The 17,080-nt window shown below is 52.0% G+C and overlaps 1 protein-coding gene across 3 annotated transcripts in view; it reads left to right on the top strand.

The window, feature by feature from the left end:
* The window catches only part of KIF6 (kinesin family member 6), a 417,257-nt gene extending 402,704 nt beyond the window's left edge, over positions 1-14,553 (top strand). For 2 of the 3 annotated variants that reach the window (XM_087858216.1, XM_045786292.2), the window contains 3 exons: positions 5,635-5,724; positions 7,271-7,377; positions 14,332-14,553. In XM_087858216.1, the coding sequence (XP_087714342.1) occupies positions 5,635-5,724; positions 7,271-7,377; positions 14,332-14,447 (313 nt within the window). In that variant the 3' untranslated portion in view covers positions 14,448-14,553. Of the gene's footprint in view, positions 1-5,634; positions 5,725-7,270; positions 7,378-9,750 lie in introns of all 3 variants that reach the window. The other variant, XM_045786295.2, reaches the window with a different exon arrangement.
* Positions 14,554-17,080: the final 2,527 nt, after the last annotated feature.

The following is a 17,080-nucleotide window of genomic DNA, read 5'->3' as shown; positions in this document are numbered from 1 at the left end:
ATGCTAAGTGAAATAAGTCAGCCAGAGAAAGACAATTATCATATAGTTTCACTCATTTATGGAACATAAGAAGTAGGAAGATCAGTAGGAGAAGAAAGGGGGGGAAATCAGAAGGGGGAATGAACCATGAGAGACTATGGACTCTGGGAAACAAACTGAGGGCTTCAGAGGGGAGGCGGGTGGGGGAATGGGATAGACTGGTGATGGGTATTAAGGAGGGCACGTATTGCATGGTGCACTGGGTGTTATACACAACTAATGAATCATGGAACTTTACATCAAAAACTAGGGATGCACTGTATGGTGACCTACATAATATAATAAAAAAAATATTATTATTAAAAAATAAATAAACTTGAAAAAAACAAAAACAATGCAGTGTGTATGTGTGTGTGTGTGTGTGTGTGTGTGTGTGTGTATGTGTGTGTAAAGGCCAGTATGCACACTCCAGGGCTATAAGGTAGAAATAATCTTGCTTCCAGACAACTACCCCAGCCCTTCGATGACTGCTGGCAGGAGAGTCTTTGGAGAGATGGCCCAGATAGGCCTAGGAGTGCTGTTCATCTCCGGGGGCAGCCAGTGCTCTGGTCGGACTTCTAATGCTTGGCAGAGATAACCAAGTGTCCTGAATAGTATTTGCTCAGACACCTCAACTGTGAGTGTTTGGCAGCCCTAAATTCCCTCCATGCAGCAGTTTGGATACCCAAAATTGTAGTCAGAAAGTTGCCAATAGGTGAGAGAAAAAGATCCCTGCCAGAGACTGGAAAGGGAAAGGTGTAGGGGCTCCACCGCTGACAAAGAAATCACCTGCCACCGCTTTATAGAGCTGGCAGAAAATTGCTCACAGGACTCTAGCAGGGACGAAGTGGGAAGGACACGCTGTCCCACGTCATTGCGGCTTCTCAGACATTCTCTGCCAACATCCAGCAGTGGAGGATGAGTTGTTGGTGTCCTTAAATTCCCTGAGGAGACAGCTTTAGCTTTCTTCTCTTACTTCTTTCTACTTCTCTCTCTTTCTTCTCTTTTCTTCTCCTGGGCCTTGTAGGCCAAGTGCTGAGCAAATGTGCAGCATACAACCATTGTCCCCATTTTACAGATGAAAACACTCAGGCTCTGAGAGCTCAATTAACTTGCTCAGGGCCTCCCAGCTAATCAGTGGTAAGGCAGGATTGGAACCCAGGCCTGTCAGCGCCCAGCTGCTCTACTCACTCCTCATGTCAGTGACTGCCCTGGAGAGGCACATGTGTACTCTGTTGCTTAGCAGGACGTGGCATTTTCCAGCCCAGGTTCTGTGCTATTTCATATAGCCGTGCTTTCTTTGTATTCTGCCAAACTCCAGGTCCTCCTGCTTGGGGCCTCCCCTCTTTCAGTGTGTCCACAGTCTGATTTTCCGAAGGGGCCAGGATTCTCAAAAAGCAAATCTACACTTGCCCACAAAGCCAACCTCTGACTGGAAAACCAGAACTCCCTGCCATTGGCCACCGCCATTTCTACTGAGAAGCCCTGACTTCCATCCCCTCATTTAACTAACTGAGGCCCAGAAAGGAAGAGGGATGTTTTTATCGCTGTAGTTGATAATGCGAAGAGCTACACCTCAATCCTGAACTTCAGGCTCCAGGCCGTGCCAGTGTTTCCCTTCTCCCTACTTCCTCCCCCCACTCCCAAAGCCCCACCCCCATGCTGGTCCTCTGTCCCTGCCTCCTCTCCTCTCATCGCTTCACTCCTGCACTCCATTCTTCCCCATCCCTTTCTCCCACTCTCTTGCTCTGCTCATCTTTATCCCCACCCTCCATTTCCTTTCTCCCTCTTTTTTCTTTACTTGTCTTCCTCCCTAGGCTTCTTGCCCCTCTCCCATCAGCCAAAGCTGCCTCTCCGTATTGCTTGTCCATTTGTCCCCTCTGCCACCAGCCTCTGCCAGCCAGCTTCTGTCAGAGTGCCCACCATGGAAAAGGCTAAGAACCAGCCACTGGGCAGGGCCTTCTAGAATCTTCTTGGGGAACCACTCTAAGAATCATGCTTCCCTCCCCGCACCCACCTGCGTGAGAAGTAGCGTCTTGGCATTCCTGCACATTCCTTAGATATTCTAATTGAAGATGACCCCTGCAAGTGCCTGCCAAGAGACCCTTAACCCTGAAGCTCCGAGCAGTGGATTTCAGAGGTGTGCATTGCATCACCGTGGGTTACCCGCAAGGAGTCCCCTCAATTTAGACTTTCACAAAGTATGTCTGAAACAAATGTTCTTTATAGTTTTTTCAAGCAGCAGGCTCTTGGGCAAGGCAGCTCCCCGCTTGCGGATGTCCTCACCTCATCTTTGAGATGCATCAAGGCCCCTCTTGATGCAGATAAATGTGCAGTGCCATCGAAGAGCTGCGGGGGCCGGAGAGCCACAGTCCACTGGCTGCTTCCCCCCGGGGCCAGAGTGGCTGCTCCAGATGGACGCTGCAGGCCTGGGGCCAGTCCTGTGCTCCTCAAGTTCTGGAAGAAACCTGATCACGTCACTTCCTCGGGGATGCCCAGGGCCTGCGGGCCGATCACACTAAATTCACAACTCTCCTATTGGCAACCCAGGAGGCCTATTATTAATACTACCTATTAATCCTTAGTAAGAAAAAGATAGCTAATTCTGGTGGCTGGTGTGTTCTTTCTCCAGAAGGCTTGTCAACATGAGAAATGAATGCAGTGTGCAAGGCCGGTTGGTCAGGAAAGAAGACAAAAGTAATTTGTGGTGTGATCCTGAGGGTACAGAAACTGAGCTGTGGCATCCAGGGGCACTGGAGCAGCTTCAAGACTGGAGGAACCCCAAGCCTTCACAGTGTGCCATCCTCCTGCATGGTTGCAGCAATATGCTGGGCAGCTGGGCCTCTGCAGAGGGTGCTGGACACCCCCATCTTCCTAGGTGTGCTCACACCTTTCTGCCCTGTCCATGTCCATCTCTGCCCCTCTGCCACCCACTGCCAGCCCTCGACAGTTTGCACCTGTGGATGCTCCCTGAAATCTTGGACAAGGATCCCCTGGGAATCCACTAGGAATCTATTGAGTTAGTGAGCCATTACAGTGCTGGTGACCTGATCTTACAGACTTGCTACAGTTTCCAAACTGACTTTGACATGGTGCAATCAAAGCTCCTGCAGAATGGAAAGCCCTTTCTCCTTCCCTTCTGGAGGCCTGCACCAGGAACCATTCAGAAGGAGCCCTGGTCATTGGCCACCGTTTCCCAAAGAAAAGCGTGCAGAGCCTGCCACCTTGTGGCTGCCTCTGGTTCAACACCATCCCTAACCAGCACAGATGCTCCTCTCCCCGCTGTGAGTCTCTGCGATGCAGGGAAATAGGCATGAGGGTGGCAGGGATTCCTAGGCTCTGATTTCCCTTCCTGTTTGTTTGACCCACAGTCTCGAACCTGTGGAGGCAGGCCCAGGGAAAGAGGCCCAGCAGCTGGCTGAGAGGGTAGAAGGCTGGAGCGGGGTAAGGGGCTGTATTCATGGTGGAGGCAGCAGGTTGTCCGGCCTGTGGAGTGCCTCAGACTGAAGGTGCAGGCTAGGCAAAGCCGGCTCCCCTGTCTAACCCTAGCCCATCTCTCAACCTGAGTCCCCATCTGTAAAGGAGGGTTCGACCAGGTGACCTTTTAGGTCTCTTCCAGCTCTGATATGGTACCTAGACAGGACCCTCCCACAGCAAGGGAGAGAATCCCAGCCTGTCACTGGCATCCTGGGACAGCTTTGGCCTCTTCACCTCCTGAGGGGCACTGTTGAGTTCTGCTGTTTTCAACCAGAAATCCAAGGCAAGGCACATACATCGGGCAGCCCAGTTAAATGGGCAAAAATGCACCTGCCTGGCCTGTTGGGTCTGACTCGTCACTCAGGAGCAGGGACTGGTCAGTCGGTGTGGCCAGGGGTGAGCCATGCATCTCCAGCCGAGTCCAGTTGATCAGGTGTCGTGGCTGAGAGCACGGAGTCTGACCCCTCAGAGTCATGGATCAGATTCAGACTCTGCCCGTAGCCAGCTGGTACTGTTTAGAATTTCTTTAACCTCCCTAAGCCTCCATTTTCTCACCTGTGTAATGAGGATAATGAGGTTATTGACAGGAGTAAATGGCATGATGTTTACAGAGCACTTTCCAGGACCTGGTGAGTAGACGGTGTCTATAAATGCCAGCTATTCTGCTGCGAACATGCGTCGTTCTTCCAAGTTAAGGGAAGAATGACCCTGAAGGCAATTGAGAGATCATCCCGGCTGCCTCCTCCATTTCAAAAGCGGGGGGGGGGGGCATTGCCTTGCTTTCAACAGACCAGACAGCCTCTACCCAGACCTGTGGGGCAGGGCCTCTGTGCAGAACCATGAGGGCATGACCCCCGCCCTGCAGAGCCCAGCAGGACCTTTACTCAGTGGGTCCAGGCAATGGGACCATCATCCCAGTGAGTCCAAAGGGCAGAACATTGGACCAGAGAGGATTATTTTCAAGCCTTAAGATCTCACAGAGTTTGCATTGCTAGGTTTGGGGACCTGCTTGGGACCCATCACCGCTTCCTTCTTTCTTCTTTCTCCCTTGTGGAATGGGAAGGTCTAACCTACGCCTGTCCACCATTTTAGTTTGGAAGCACATGACTTGTCTGGTCTCCCAGGCTCGCAGCTGGAAAAATTCCACCTCAGGGTGATTCGACTTCCCAGGTCTCACCCATATCTGATTTAGATGGGACTTTGGACTTCAGAGTTGATACTGGGACAAGTTAAGGCTTTGGGGGCTGGCAAGATGGAAGGAATGCGTTCTGCATGTGAGGACATGAATTTGGCAGGGGTGGGGAGGGGGCGGGGTAGAATGTTGCGGACTTAATATGTCCTCTAAAAATTCATTTGTTTAAACCTAATCCCAGATGTGATGGTATTTGGAGGTAGGTCTTTAAGTCACAAGGGTGGAGCCCTCATGAAGGGGATTAGTGCCTTCCTAAGAAGAGGCAGAGAGCTAGCTCACTGTCTTTCCAGCCTGTGAGAACGCAAGAAGAATTTGGCAGTCTGCTGGAAGAGAACGGGCGTGAGAACATGACCACCCTGCACCCTGATCTCGGACTCCCAGCCTCTAGAACTGTGAGAAGCAAATTCCTGTTGTGGGAGCCACGCAGTTTAGGGTGTTCCGTTAGAGCGGCCTGAGCTGACTGTGACACCGTCCACGACACGGGATTCCTGGCTCCTCTCGGAGTTAGCTCAGGCTGCCGTAACAAAATACCATAGACAAGGTGGCGTAACCTTTAGGGATTTATTTATTTCTCACGGTTCTGGAGGCTGGAATTCCCAGATCAAGGTCCAAGAAAATCAGCTGCTGGCAAGGACCCTCTTCCCGGCTTGCAGATGGCGAGTTCTCACTGTGTCTTCACATGGTAGTGAGCTCTGATCTCTCTTCCTCTTTTTGTCAGGGCACCAATCCTCTCGTGGGGGCCCCACCCTCATGACGTCACCAGAACCTAATTACCTCCCAAAGGCTTCACCTCCAAATACATCACATTTGGGGGCAGGGTAGGGCTTCAACATATGAATTTGGCAGGACACACACATTCAATCCGTACAGCTCCTAAATAGAAACCTACATTTCTTTTCTGTAAATGTCCTCCCATTCCTTTTCCTTTTGTCATTTTTCTTTTGCAGTGATGTGAACGCCAGGAAAATCTTGCCCTTGCCTTACCCCATCCCACAGAGCCGGGAGCACAGCAGCACCAGCGCGTCCCTGGAAGGCAGGTCTGTCTTCTCCTCCCTCTCGTGCTGTGACAGCCCCTGCCATGGGTGGAATGGGTCAAAATTGCCAGTTCTCTTCTCCCACATCCTGAGGAGCCCCTTGTCTGGTAGCTGCACAGACAGAGTTCAGGTCTGGCCTCCCCCCTGGGACTCTAGGAATACCCTGGAGTCTCTCACAGATGCTAAGTCCCAAAGCTGGGGAGTTTTCTCCCAAGGGTCTTTGCGGCCCTGTGTGGGCAGACTTGCTTCATGTATCCTTGTAAATAGATGTAGCCAGGGCCATTAAAGGAAAGTAGAGCTGGCCCATGGGCTGTTGCAATAGCATAGCCCGCTAGTCCCACCACAGCGTCCCCAGGCAGGGCAGGACAGAGAGTGGACAAGCCTAGCCTCAGGCCCTGTGCACCGTTCACTGCAGACCAAACGAAGCTGAAAGGCCTCTCGCCAGCAGTGCTCTTTATGCGCTCTGACTAGAACCCTTGAACACCCTTCTTCACCTACTCGCCTCCCAAGCTGTCCAAGGGTGAGGTCCAGCCATGCCCCTCCCGGAGCCCAGACAGAAGGAACAGCTCCGCGCGCCCCAGATTGCAGCTGGATGCCAACACAATCACTCGTGATCATGGACAGCCCTTTATTATGTCCAGTCCTCACTACCTTCTAAGACAGTGGATACTGTCACCTGCTGTGTGGAGTGACAGGACGAGGGTGACTCTTGGCAAGCCAGGAGGGCACTGCTTTGAATTTTCTTTAGGGGCAATTTATTGGATGGAAAACAAAAAGGGAGAAAGGCACGTACATTCTTCCTTTTTTAAGGGGATTTCTTGGAAATCCCACACTTCTTACAAATCTCGTTGGCTGGAACCTGGTCACCTGACCGCACATAGCTGCAAAGGAGGCTGGGAAATGTAGCATTTTTTTTTTCAGCCACAGTAAGCTTCTCAGCTAAATATCATGTTTTTATGAAGAGAGGAGAGAATAGTCATCTGTCCCATGGTAGGGTACGGGGACGCACAGGGAAGACATCCTAAAGGATGTGCCATCTAAATTGGGTGCTGAAGGAGTCAGTCAGGCCCCGGGTGGAATAGACTTGGTGGGGGCGGGGGTTGGGAGGGATGGGGAAGGTGCTGAGACAAAACATATTCAACCATGCAAAGGTCTTGGAGGCGAGCAGTCCAGGGAAAGGAGACAGCTAAAGCAAAGGTCCTGAGGCCAGAAGGGACTCATGTTATTGAGTAACAGAATAACAGAAGGAAGGGCAGGGTGGCCCCAGTATACTGGGGGTCAGTTCACACAAGAAGAGAGTTTGAGTTTCATTCCAAGAGTGACCCAAGAAGCCACTAAAGAGATTAAGGCAGGGGAGGACATGACGTGTTTGCATTTGAAAGGATTGCTATGGCTTCGGCCCAGACACAGTCGAGGGGTGAGGAGTCCAACCGCTGTCCCATAGCCTCCTGGGTGAGATCCGGTCTCTGAACACGGAAAGCACTTTGGAAAGGTAAGCATGGAGTCCAAATATAAGGTGCAGTGATGTGTACCTTGCGGTTGTCCTCAGCACCCCCGAGAGGCCAGCGTCGTCCGTCCCACTCACCGGGGACAGCCAGACGGACTCCGACATCCTGGCATTCATCAAGGCCAGACAGAGCATCCTGCAGAAGAAATGTAAGTGCATCTTTCTCCAGGGCGCTGCTCACCCACCTTTGGGGGATGGAGGGGGAGGGCCAGAGCAGGAAGTGAGCTGAGAAGGAAGTAGGAAGCTTCCTGCATATTCCTGAAACCAAAGGACTGACCTTGTGGTCGCCTCACACGTGCCTGGCCTCCGCTTCCTCCAGGAAAAAGCTCCAGGAGGCAGCATCACGAACACCAAGATAGGCCCAAGGGGGTGGCGGGCCTAGGTGGTCCCACCCTGCTTGGCAAAGCTTGCCTCCTTCTTCCAGACCTTCAGCTCCTTGTGTTCTCTGTCCCCAAAACCATTCACCTCTGTTTAGCCTTCTCCATACGAGAAGGGGCTGAGTGATTGTTCGAGGACTTGAATCCCTGGCTAGAAATATCACTCTCCTGTTGGAGCCTGGTTCTTACCAATAAGTTGTAGACATAATCACTATTTGAAGGCTCAGGCCTGAGGACACCGTTAATAGTTAAAGAAGAAATACCTGTGATGTGTCAGACAACAGGAAGAGAAAGAAAAGGCCCTTCCTGGCCTTTGTCACCCTCGTCCCCCATCTTTCTCTTGGCAGCTGTGGAAAGGCCTTCTCTTCTCCTGCCTCCCCTCTTCCCCAGAGACCCCCGGGGAAGATACCCAGGACCCCTTACCCCAGCCCTACTTTTAACCTCGTCCCAGTAGTAAGCCAAAGGCTACCAGCCGGGGCAAGCGTTGCTTTCCCGTGTCAACACCTTGAGTGAAATGGCAGACTTGGATCCTGTCAGGACTGACACCTGCCCCAGGAGGCCCGCATTCGGTTTCACAGCCAGCTCTCTGCAGTTTAGACACTAGGGGGTCTGCACATGGATGGAGCGTCCCAGGCAAGGATGCCAAGATGCCGGCCTGCCCACTGTTCTGTCTCTGAGACCTGAGATAGGCTGGCTCTGCCACCAGCCAGCTGTGACGCCATAGCTCGCCTTCTCACCTCCGTTTCCTTGTTGAAAGAGGAAAGAACTGTTATGTTTACTGAGCTTTTGCCCACATACTAAAGACACTATTTCCAGCCCTCTCAGAGAAGAGTCATAAACCCAAGGTCTATGTCAGGATGACGTCCTCCCGCTAACACAGTGCCCAGACAGTACAGAAAGCTGTGCTGAAAGGCGGAACCCTCTTAGTGTACAGAGCCAAGAGTCTGATCCCCTGTTTGACAGGTGGGGAAACTGAGGCACGCAACGATTGAATGGCAGAGCCAGGATAACCCAGCTTTTCTGCACTCTCTCCATGTGGCCACACTGTCTTGAAAAGCCACTCCGTGGTCAGTCAGGTGTTTGTCTCCTGGCCCCCACCCTCCCTGCAGCTGGGGAGCTTTGTTCTCCAAATAGAAGCCTGGAAGCAATTCATCAAAACAAAAGTTCAAGGGTTCAATTTTTATTCTTAAGGGGAAAAAAAATAATCTTGGGTTCTTAGTGACCATGAGGCTGCAAAGGAAGCTGAAGAAGGGTGACAGGGGGTCCCCGTTCCGCCAGGTCAGGGCCAAAGGGCCAGCAGGTGCGGCCTCCCCAACGGGCGGCAGATGGCCAGGTCCCACCACACAGCACTTTCCACGCAGCCCCCTTATCAGGCCTCCGCGTCAGGCAAACATGCAGGCCGGGCCCCAGGCACCTTCCCCAGCCAAAGCAAACACTTCCCTCTCCCCTGCGCTGGGCTCCCTCTGCTCTTACTTGAGGGGTGCTGTCTGTCTGCGCTTCCTCAGGAGCGCTCATTACGGGGAGTTTGTGACTATCAGCCCGGGGGCAGGAGCCCAGAGAGGGAGATGTAACATACGCCTCGCCTGCAGGCTCTTCCACTTCGAGGGCCAGGACGAATCTAGTTGATTTAGGATTCATGGAAAAGCTGTGGAACGTTTAAATCCCTGCCAGGGGCACGTGTGGACAGGTATATATCCCCTGTACGGGGCGTTTGTCATCCATGGTGTCAAATCTGCTGTTTCTAACTGCCGAAGACGGCTTTAAAATCTGAGAAAATGAGGTTCACCCCTTTCTACAGTGCTTTAAAAAAAAAAATCTTCCTTAATTCCTGAGTTTGGAACTTTTTGCATCTGGACGGGAACCTTGAGCTTGACCACCGTGCCCTCTTCTCCAGCTGGTGCCAAGAAGAGGCTCTGCGAAGTGCCTCAGAGCCCCTGCCACCCCCAATTCCTCCATCCCCACCCCGAGAAACCCTCCAGCTCTCCTTGGTGCAGGATCTGTCCCAGTGAAATGGAAAGAACCTAGAACTGGGAGGGAGGAGGCCCAAACGCAGGGCTCCTTGACCTCTGCCCTATGTGACCTTGGGCAGCTCACCTCCCCCGGTCCCCCACACATCTGTCAAGTTCACATGCCGTCTCCCTCTAGGTGGCCGGCTCATCCTGAGATAACGTCCATCAAAGTCCCGTCCAAACAGCCACGCGCCAGGGAGCCATTAGTGGGGAAACTGGCCCCGGTGATAAAACTGGCCCAACGCAGTAAGGGGTGATTTCCTGCCCGCGGTTTCTCTGTAGCCACACCCTCCAGTCTGGGAAACTACAGTCATAAAATCCCAGTAAGACTGACAGCTCCACCACTTCCCTGGGGCTCATCAGGTCAAGAACTGGCACCTTTTATCTGGGTTTGAGGTCTGTGCTGTGGGGCCCTCTGAGCCCTGCTCTGTGGCCGTCCTCCTCAGCCCCAGCCCTGCCCCAGTCACCATGGCAGGCACGTCTGGGGTGGAGCCGACTCAGACCCTGTGCTCGTTACCACTGGCAGCGCTGACGAACCCCAGCCCAGGCTGCAGAGGAAATGCAAGACCCGAGTGCCTGCTGGCCCCCGGTACCTGCCCTCCAGTCCTTGGTATAGACCGTGGAAAGCAGTGGGCTTCAGCCCTGGCTCCTCGTTGGTATAACCTGCTCCCTCCCACCACCCTTCTCTGAGATTCCGATTTAATCTGTCCTGGGAGGGCCCTGGGCATTGGGATTTCTACAGGCCCCCCGTAGGGGTTCCCAGTGTGCAACAGAGCTGGGAACCATGGGTCCAGAGTGCCTGGAACGCATCCCCTTCAGATGCGCTGGGGTGCCTGGTGGTCTTCCTTCCCGCCCTAAGATTCAGTCAGAACAGCTAGGAATGTCTGAAAGCTAAGGACCATTTAATTAAACAGCCTGGGGTCTGGCACTCAGAATTAGATCGGAAGGACCACAGCCTTGAATTGTCTTCAATCTCTTCCTCCCCGTCACTTGCCACATTCAGCGTGGCACAGAGAATTACTGGGTCATCCTCAGCGATGTCAGGCAGAACATGCCCCTGCTCCCCAACCACCCCCCTTGGCCAGGTCCCCGTGGCCACACTCGGATGGCTGCAGCCGTCCATCTCTCCGCCTGCTGCAGTGGTTTGAACACTATGCTCCCGAACCCTCTGGCTTGGCTTATGATGGCCAAACTTGAAGCAAATTAACTGCTTGTCACTCATACCATTTCTTTCACACGTTAACGTGCTGGGAAATCTAGGGGTTTTGTTAAAAGGTAGATCCTGGTCCGGTAAGTCTGGGTTGGGGGCCAAGATTCTGCACTTCTGCACAAGCTCCCTGGGGTTGCCAGTGCTGCCGATCGACGCCTTGAGGAGCAAGGAGCCATGCTAGCCACCTGTCTTCTTCCGGGTACCTCATCCACTCATCAGTCTGGATATTCGGAAAGTGAGGCCCAGAGAACGACCATGATTTGCCCAGTCACACCACAGGTTGGGGACTGCCCTGGCTAGAACTCAGGGGCCCTGGTTCTTAGCCCAGAGAACCCTTCTCCATGTCCAGCCGTGCAGTCAGGGGGAGCCATCCTGGAATGGAATGACTATCAGGAGCAAAAAGCAAAAAGAGAATCTCTTGGATAGTTCAGCAGGGGTGTCTGTGAAAAACCATGGGGCTGGACAATGAGTATGGGTCCTGGCTCAGGGAGATGAAGCTTTTGCAGAGGGCAAAGGAGGCATCGTCCTGCAGAGCTGGGGGGATAAATGCAGCCCCTGGGAGTCGGGGCACTGGGAGGCGCGCTGCCACAGACACGAGGGGAATGGCCTGCAGCCTCCCCCCGCCCCGCCGTGCCCTTCAATCCAGGGAGAAATCCATGCCGCATGCACAGCCTAACCAAGAATATCCCGTGTCCTTCCAGGTTTCCGGTAGGTATCCAGCCATGCACTGTGGCAGCAAGAACAGAGTACAGATGAAGGAAGGTGTTCTCACTCACCCTGGCGTCAGACGTGATCTGTGGGCTGCTGGGAGCAACCAGTGATTTTGGCTCTGATAGAAGGAGCTGTGTTTCCTTAGGGATGGTGTCCTGGAGGCTGCCGGCGAGGCTGGGGCTAGGGCTTAGGGTGCCGTCCTTGCTGTGGGTGCTGGAGACAATGCCTGGGTGCCAGGAGCAGGACAGGGACTTCTGCTCACTCTTTTTTTTTTTTTTTTTAAGATTTTATTTATGTTTTTGACAGAGACAGCGAGAGACGGAACACAAGCAAGGGGAGTGTGAGAGGGAGAAGCAGGCTTCGGCCGAGCAGGGAGCCCGATGCAGGGCTTGATCCCAGGACCCTGGGATCATGACCTGAGCCAAAGGCAGACGCTTAACTGACTGGGCCACCCAGGCGCCCCTTCTGCTCACTCTTGTAGTGGTGCTTCACACAGTTGATTATAAACCCGGGACATTATGAAATAGTACCATCAGAATGTAGTGGCAGGGGAGCTCATGCTGATAGAATATGGGAGAAATGATAATCCACTATTTTGAGCTACCCACCAGCCCGGTTTCGGAGCCCAGGAATGGCTGCGGCAAGCCAGGGTGTTGGAGCCCAAGACAAAGCAGAGGGATATAAAGCAACTTGATGGCCAGTCCTGATCTCCCAAACCAGACCTTCCACCATCACCCTCACGTCCCAAATGACCCATTCAGGCAGCACCTGAATCAGCTGTATTTCCAGGGAGCCACCCACCTGGCAGGATCCAAGGACATTGCTGCACCCCAAGAGCAGGAGATGGCTCCTGGGAGCTCTGCAGAGAGCTTGAGAGTGGGCAGTATGGGCGCCTGGGGCCTCACACCCTCACCCAGCCACTTGGGGCTCTGCAGGATTTGGGCTGAAACTCCCACCAGGGAAACAGAGCTGCTGGGGACTTGCCTCAGTGAGTCTTTTCAGCTGCAGAATACAGACCCAGGGGAGGGTGGGCCAGCCCCCAGAAGGCCCTCAGAGAACTGCCACCCAGCCTGTGTAAAGGTCCCAAGCCAGCTGTAGGTGGGGAGGGGTGTGGAGTGGAGAGAGGAATGGCACCCACGATGAAGCTGAGTGAATAAAAGTGTCTGTCTGCCACTCTCACTATCTCTGTCCTGTAAATACAGGACGTGCCACCCCAGAGAGAGAGCAGAGAGAAAATACATAGAATTGGTTTGTTTTCTCCCCTTGCCGGGACTGGGTAAAAGAATCATGCAGGAGAGGGTAGATGATCACATTTCAGAGCCAGGCCACCATAGAGCCTCTCTAATCTACACCCTCATTGATAATATTAGAAACCTGAAACAGAGGGGAGGGGCTGGCTTCTAAGAGCTAGTTAGTGGCAAGAGTCCCCTCCTCGCGGAGCTTTCCCTGACCCCCCCAACTACAGCCACCACCATTTCTCTGTTTCATTTTCCCCATCAGTACGTGACATATCACCTTTCTTTATTTGCTTATTTTTTTATGGCCTGCCACCCCTCCCCCCAAGACTAAAGCCTCCATGACAACAAGGACCTATATGTCTTGCTCACAGCCGTGTTCCCAGCACAAGTTGGTACTGAATAAATACTCCTTCAAGTAATGAGCAGCAGGGTCAGAACCCAGATCTCCTACTTCTTGGGCCTGCATCTGTCCCACACCTTTACTCTGGCTCTGCGACTGAGGCCCGTCAGTCAGAGTCCAGGCTCTCTGGTCGACTTCTGGCCCTCATGGTTCTGTGGCACATAGTAAGTCCTCCATAAAGTCTATAGAACCAGGGAAGATCCAACAGAGCTCTTCCAGCCTGATCCTGGAAGCCTCCCCGAGTCCACAGGGCAGACACGTAGCAAACAGACACACTCAAGAGCGCTGAAGGCAGCATGGAGTTGGCAGAGCCCCTCAGAGACAGCCTCAGTGTACCTAGCACACCTGAGTGCCTTCGGCCCTCTAGAGCTGGTTGAAGTCTATTGACTTTAGAACTCTTGCTGAGAATTTATCTCCAGGATCCAAAGGCCTTATCGACAGAGATGTGTGGTCCGGCCCCACGCAGGGTGTGAACCCACCTCCTGCAGCAATCACAAAGGCGAGAGAGGAAATGCAGAAGAGACAAAAACAGCTGGGCCCTGGCGTCCTGCCGAGAGTCATATACAAAGTGTACGCAGCCACTGGAGAGGAAGCCTCTCTCCGAAGGTCCCCTCCCTGTGGAAGCTGGGCCTTTGACGTGGACATAGGCTTGAACACGGTGCATCTTCTCCAAAATTCCCTGGCCTCTAAAAAGATATGAGGCTCTGGAAAGACTGTCCAGCAATCCTGAGCTCGGTAAAGCATCTGAGTTCACTCCAGGCCAAACTGTGGAGCTTTCCAAAACATCTTCTGGAAAGCAGCCTGGCCAGTGACTCCAGCCTAGTCCCCACTAGAATTCAATTTGCGCTGCTGTTCGCTTGACAGGAGATGTGAGGAGGAGGGCAGTTTGGATGTGAGGAGGAGGGCCTGCTCAGATCTTGCTAAAAGGGATTTTTAGGAAGCAGATAGAGAAACTGTGGTAGATCAAACAGCCAGTCTTAAGACTTTACCCCCTGTAATAAAATTACACATCCAAAGCTTTGCCATGGCCTCGTGGTGGCAGGGTATACTTTCCTACCCCTCAGATTTGGGCTCAGTCCTGTGACTTGCCTTGGGCCGTGGGATGTTAGCAGACATGATCAAGCCTTGCATGCTTGGGCTTGCTTCTTTGCACTCCAGGGATCTGCCTTGAGAGGAACATGCCCGGGATGGGCCCTGCCTCTTCAGCCTCCATTCCAGAACATACGGAGAGCAGATCTGAGCCCAGCGCACAACATGGAGCCAAGCCCAGCTGACCTGTAAGCCTAGAGCAGAGCTTCCCTTTCAAGCCCAGCCCAGATCAGCTGAACCCTGGCTGAACCAAAGACCCCATATCATGAGAATAAATGCTTGTTGACATAAGCCACTGAGACTTGGGGTGATTCATTATGAAGCATTAATTGGAGCAATAGCTAACAGACACAGATATCGAAACCCAGAAACGGTATATGTCCAGATGCAGAATTTCTCAGAGTTCACTGTTTCCATGCTGCCTCCTGAAATGCACTTGAGAGTAAGCTGTGTATAAAAAAGTAGGACACCACTCATGGTCATGGTAGAGCAACAGGGACCTGACTTACCCTTCTGCTTGAAATTACTGAAAACTAGACAAAATGTATAAAGCAATGGGAAAAGGCAGTACAGGACACTGACCCCCAAGAGAAGGGAAACAAGTGAGGTGAGCCCTGTGATTGCAGAACTTACTGCATGCAGGGCTTGGGCCTCAGTCCAGGAAAAGGCCACCAGGGGGCACCAAATGGTTTCCTGAGCTGAGGAACTGGTATCAGGGGTCCAGGGAGGCCGAGGTGGCTTCTCTTGGTTGGCAAGGTCAAGTACAAGGGATGAACGAGCTGCAGACGGGGAGAGCGGACAGACTCCAAAGACTCTCCAGTCTTCAGCTCACAGCTGAGCAATGCATGCAGGGGAGGAAATCATTCAGGGCTGGGGAAAGAACCACCAGAAAAGAGCAAGAGAAACGATTTCCAGAAATAACACAGGGTTCGGAATAGTTCATGCTCCCAACAGCCACAGTAGAGAAACCCTCTCACAAAAGAGTCATTGAACAGAAATCATGTAAAGGTATTGCCATGGATGTGGGGCCAAATTAGCTATAGACCAAAGCTAGTCCGTCCTGCCTAACAAAATATAAAAAGTAAGCCTCGAGAGAGTCAAACTGCTTTCAGTGAGTTTCCAAACAAAGCTCAAAAATATTTAAACCAGGGGCCCCTGGATGGCACAGTCGGGTAAGTGTCTGACTCTTGGTTTCGGCTCAGGTCATGATCTCAGAGTCGTGAGATCAAGCCCCATGTCGGGCTCCAAGCTCAGAGAGGAGTCTGCTAAAGTTTCTCTCTTCCTCTCCCTCTGCCCTCCCCCACTGTCCCCGGTGCTCGCATGCTTGGGCTCTCTCTCTCTCTCTCAAATAAATCTTTTTAAAAAATATTTAAAAGAATAAAAAAAAATCGAACACCAAGTAATGTAGAAGTGACACCCGGTAAAAAAAACCAAGCATTCAAAGAAGCAGGAAAATATGGCCCATAGGAGAAAAACCAATCGAAAGAATTAGAAACAAAACCAGGAATGACACAGATGATTGAATTAATAGACAGGGACTTTTTTGTTTTTTAATGCACTGGGTATATTTTTAAAATATGGGGAGAAAGATGCCCCTTGTAATTCCTTAAATGTAAACATGACTCAATCATCTGGTCATTCTTTTAACAAGGATGTGCCATCCACTGTGCTAAGTTCCATTCAGAGGTAACCAAGACAGAGGAAGTGCCAGCCCTCTTAGAACTTACATTCTAATTAGGGAGATGGACAACAAACAAATAAACAAGGGAATCGGAGCTAAAAAGAGGTTGGGGTGGGATAGGATAGGTCTATATATATATAGATCTATATAGGTCTATATATACCCCCTGCACCCCCTGTCCCAGGTGTGAGATCCTAGTGTCATCTCTCCTTTGAAGTATCTTTTGGGTTTGCCTTTTCCATGGGTTTCCTTAGAGCCAGGCAAGGAAATGCCCTCAGCCATGCCTCAGATTGCTGACACTTTGAAGTGCCGTACTGGGAAGTTTCTAAATCTCCTTCCCGTGCTGGCACCTGCCATGGCCAACAGTGTCATCAACCAGGCCCATGTGGGCCTCGTTCCCTTTTCTCCCTTCAGGTTATTCTTTTTTTTTTTTTTTAAGATTTTATTTATTTATTTATTTATTTATTTATTTATTTATTTATTTGACAGAGAGAGCACAAGCAGGGGGAGCGGCTGATAGAGGGGGAGGGAGAAGCAAGCTCCCCTCAGAGCAGGGAGTCCAATCGGGGACTTGATTCCAGGACCCCGGGATCATGACCTGAGCTGAAGGCAGACACTTAGGCAACTGAGCCACCCAGGGGCCCCTCTTCAGGTTATTCTTGCATGGGGTGGTTGACCAGCTGCCCCAAGGCACTCCAGGATTCTTGCCTGTAGAGTTGTGCTGGGGCCCCCTGGTCAATCCTTGGTTCCAGGAGAACAGCCTGGTGAGCAGATCATTCCACTGGCTGGTGCAGCATTCCACTCATGACATCGCTCAAGACTGGGCCACCAGAATGGCGCTGACCTGCTCACTTGAGCCATTCTTAGGTAGGACACAGAATCTTCGCATGTGCTGAATGGACAACAAACAAATCCATGAGTACCTGTTGTCTGCTACAGTCTAAATCTTCACCAATAAATCATTATACCTCACGTGGACTCATGAGTTTGGCACAATTTTTATCGAATTGCTTCTATAGACAGGAGCAGGCCTGCCTTTTCCATACTCACAGTTCCTCCATTCACTACATCTCTCAGGCCCCGGGGAGGCTCTGCTCCTCCCTGCAGCCAGGATGGACCATAACCTGGTCAACACCC

This window comes from Ursus americanus, chromosome 32, assembly GCF_024610735.1.
Source record: "Ursus americanus isolate L20-20 chromosome 32, mUrsAme1.1.p, whole genome shotgun sequence".
Classification (NCBI taxonomy): domain Eukaryota; kingdom Metazoa; phylum Chordata; class Mammalia; order Carnivora; family Ursidae; genus Ursus; species Ursus americanus.
Note: the sequence above shows the minus strand (reverse complement) of the source record. Positions and strands in the feature narration are given on the sequence as shown.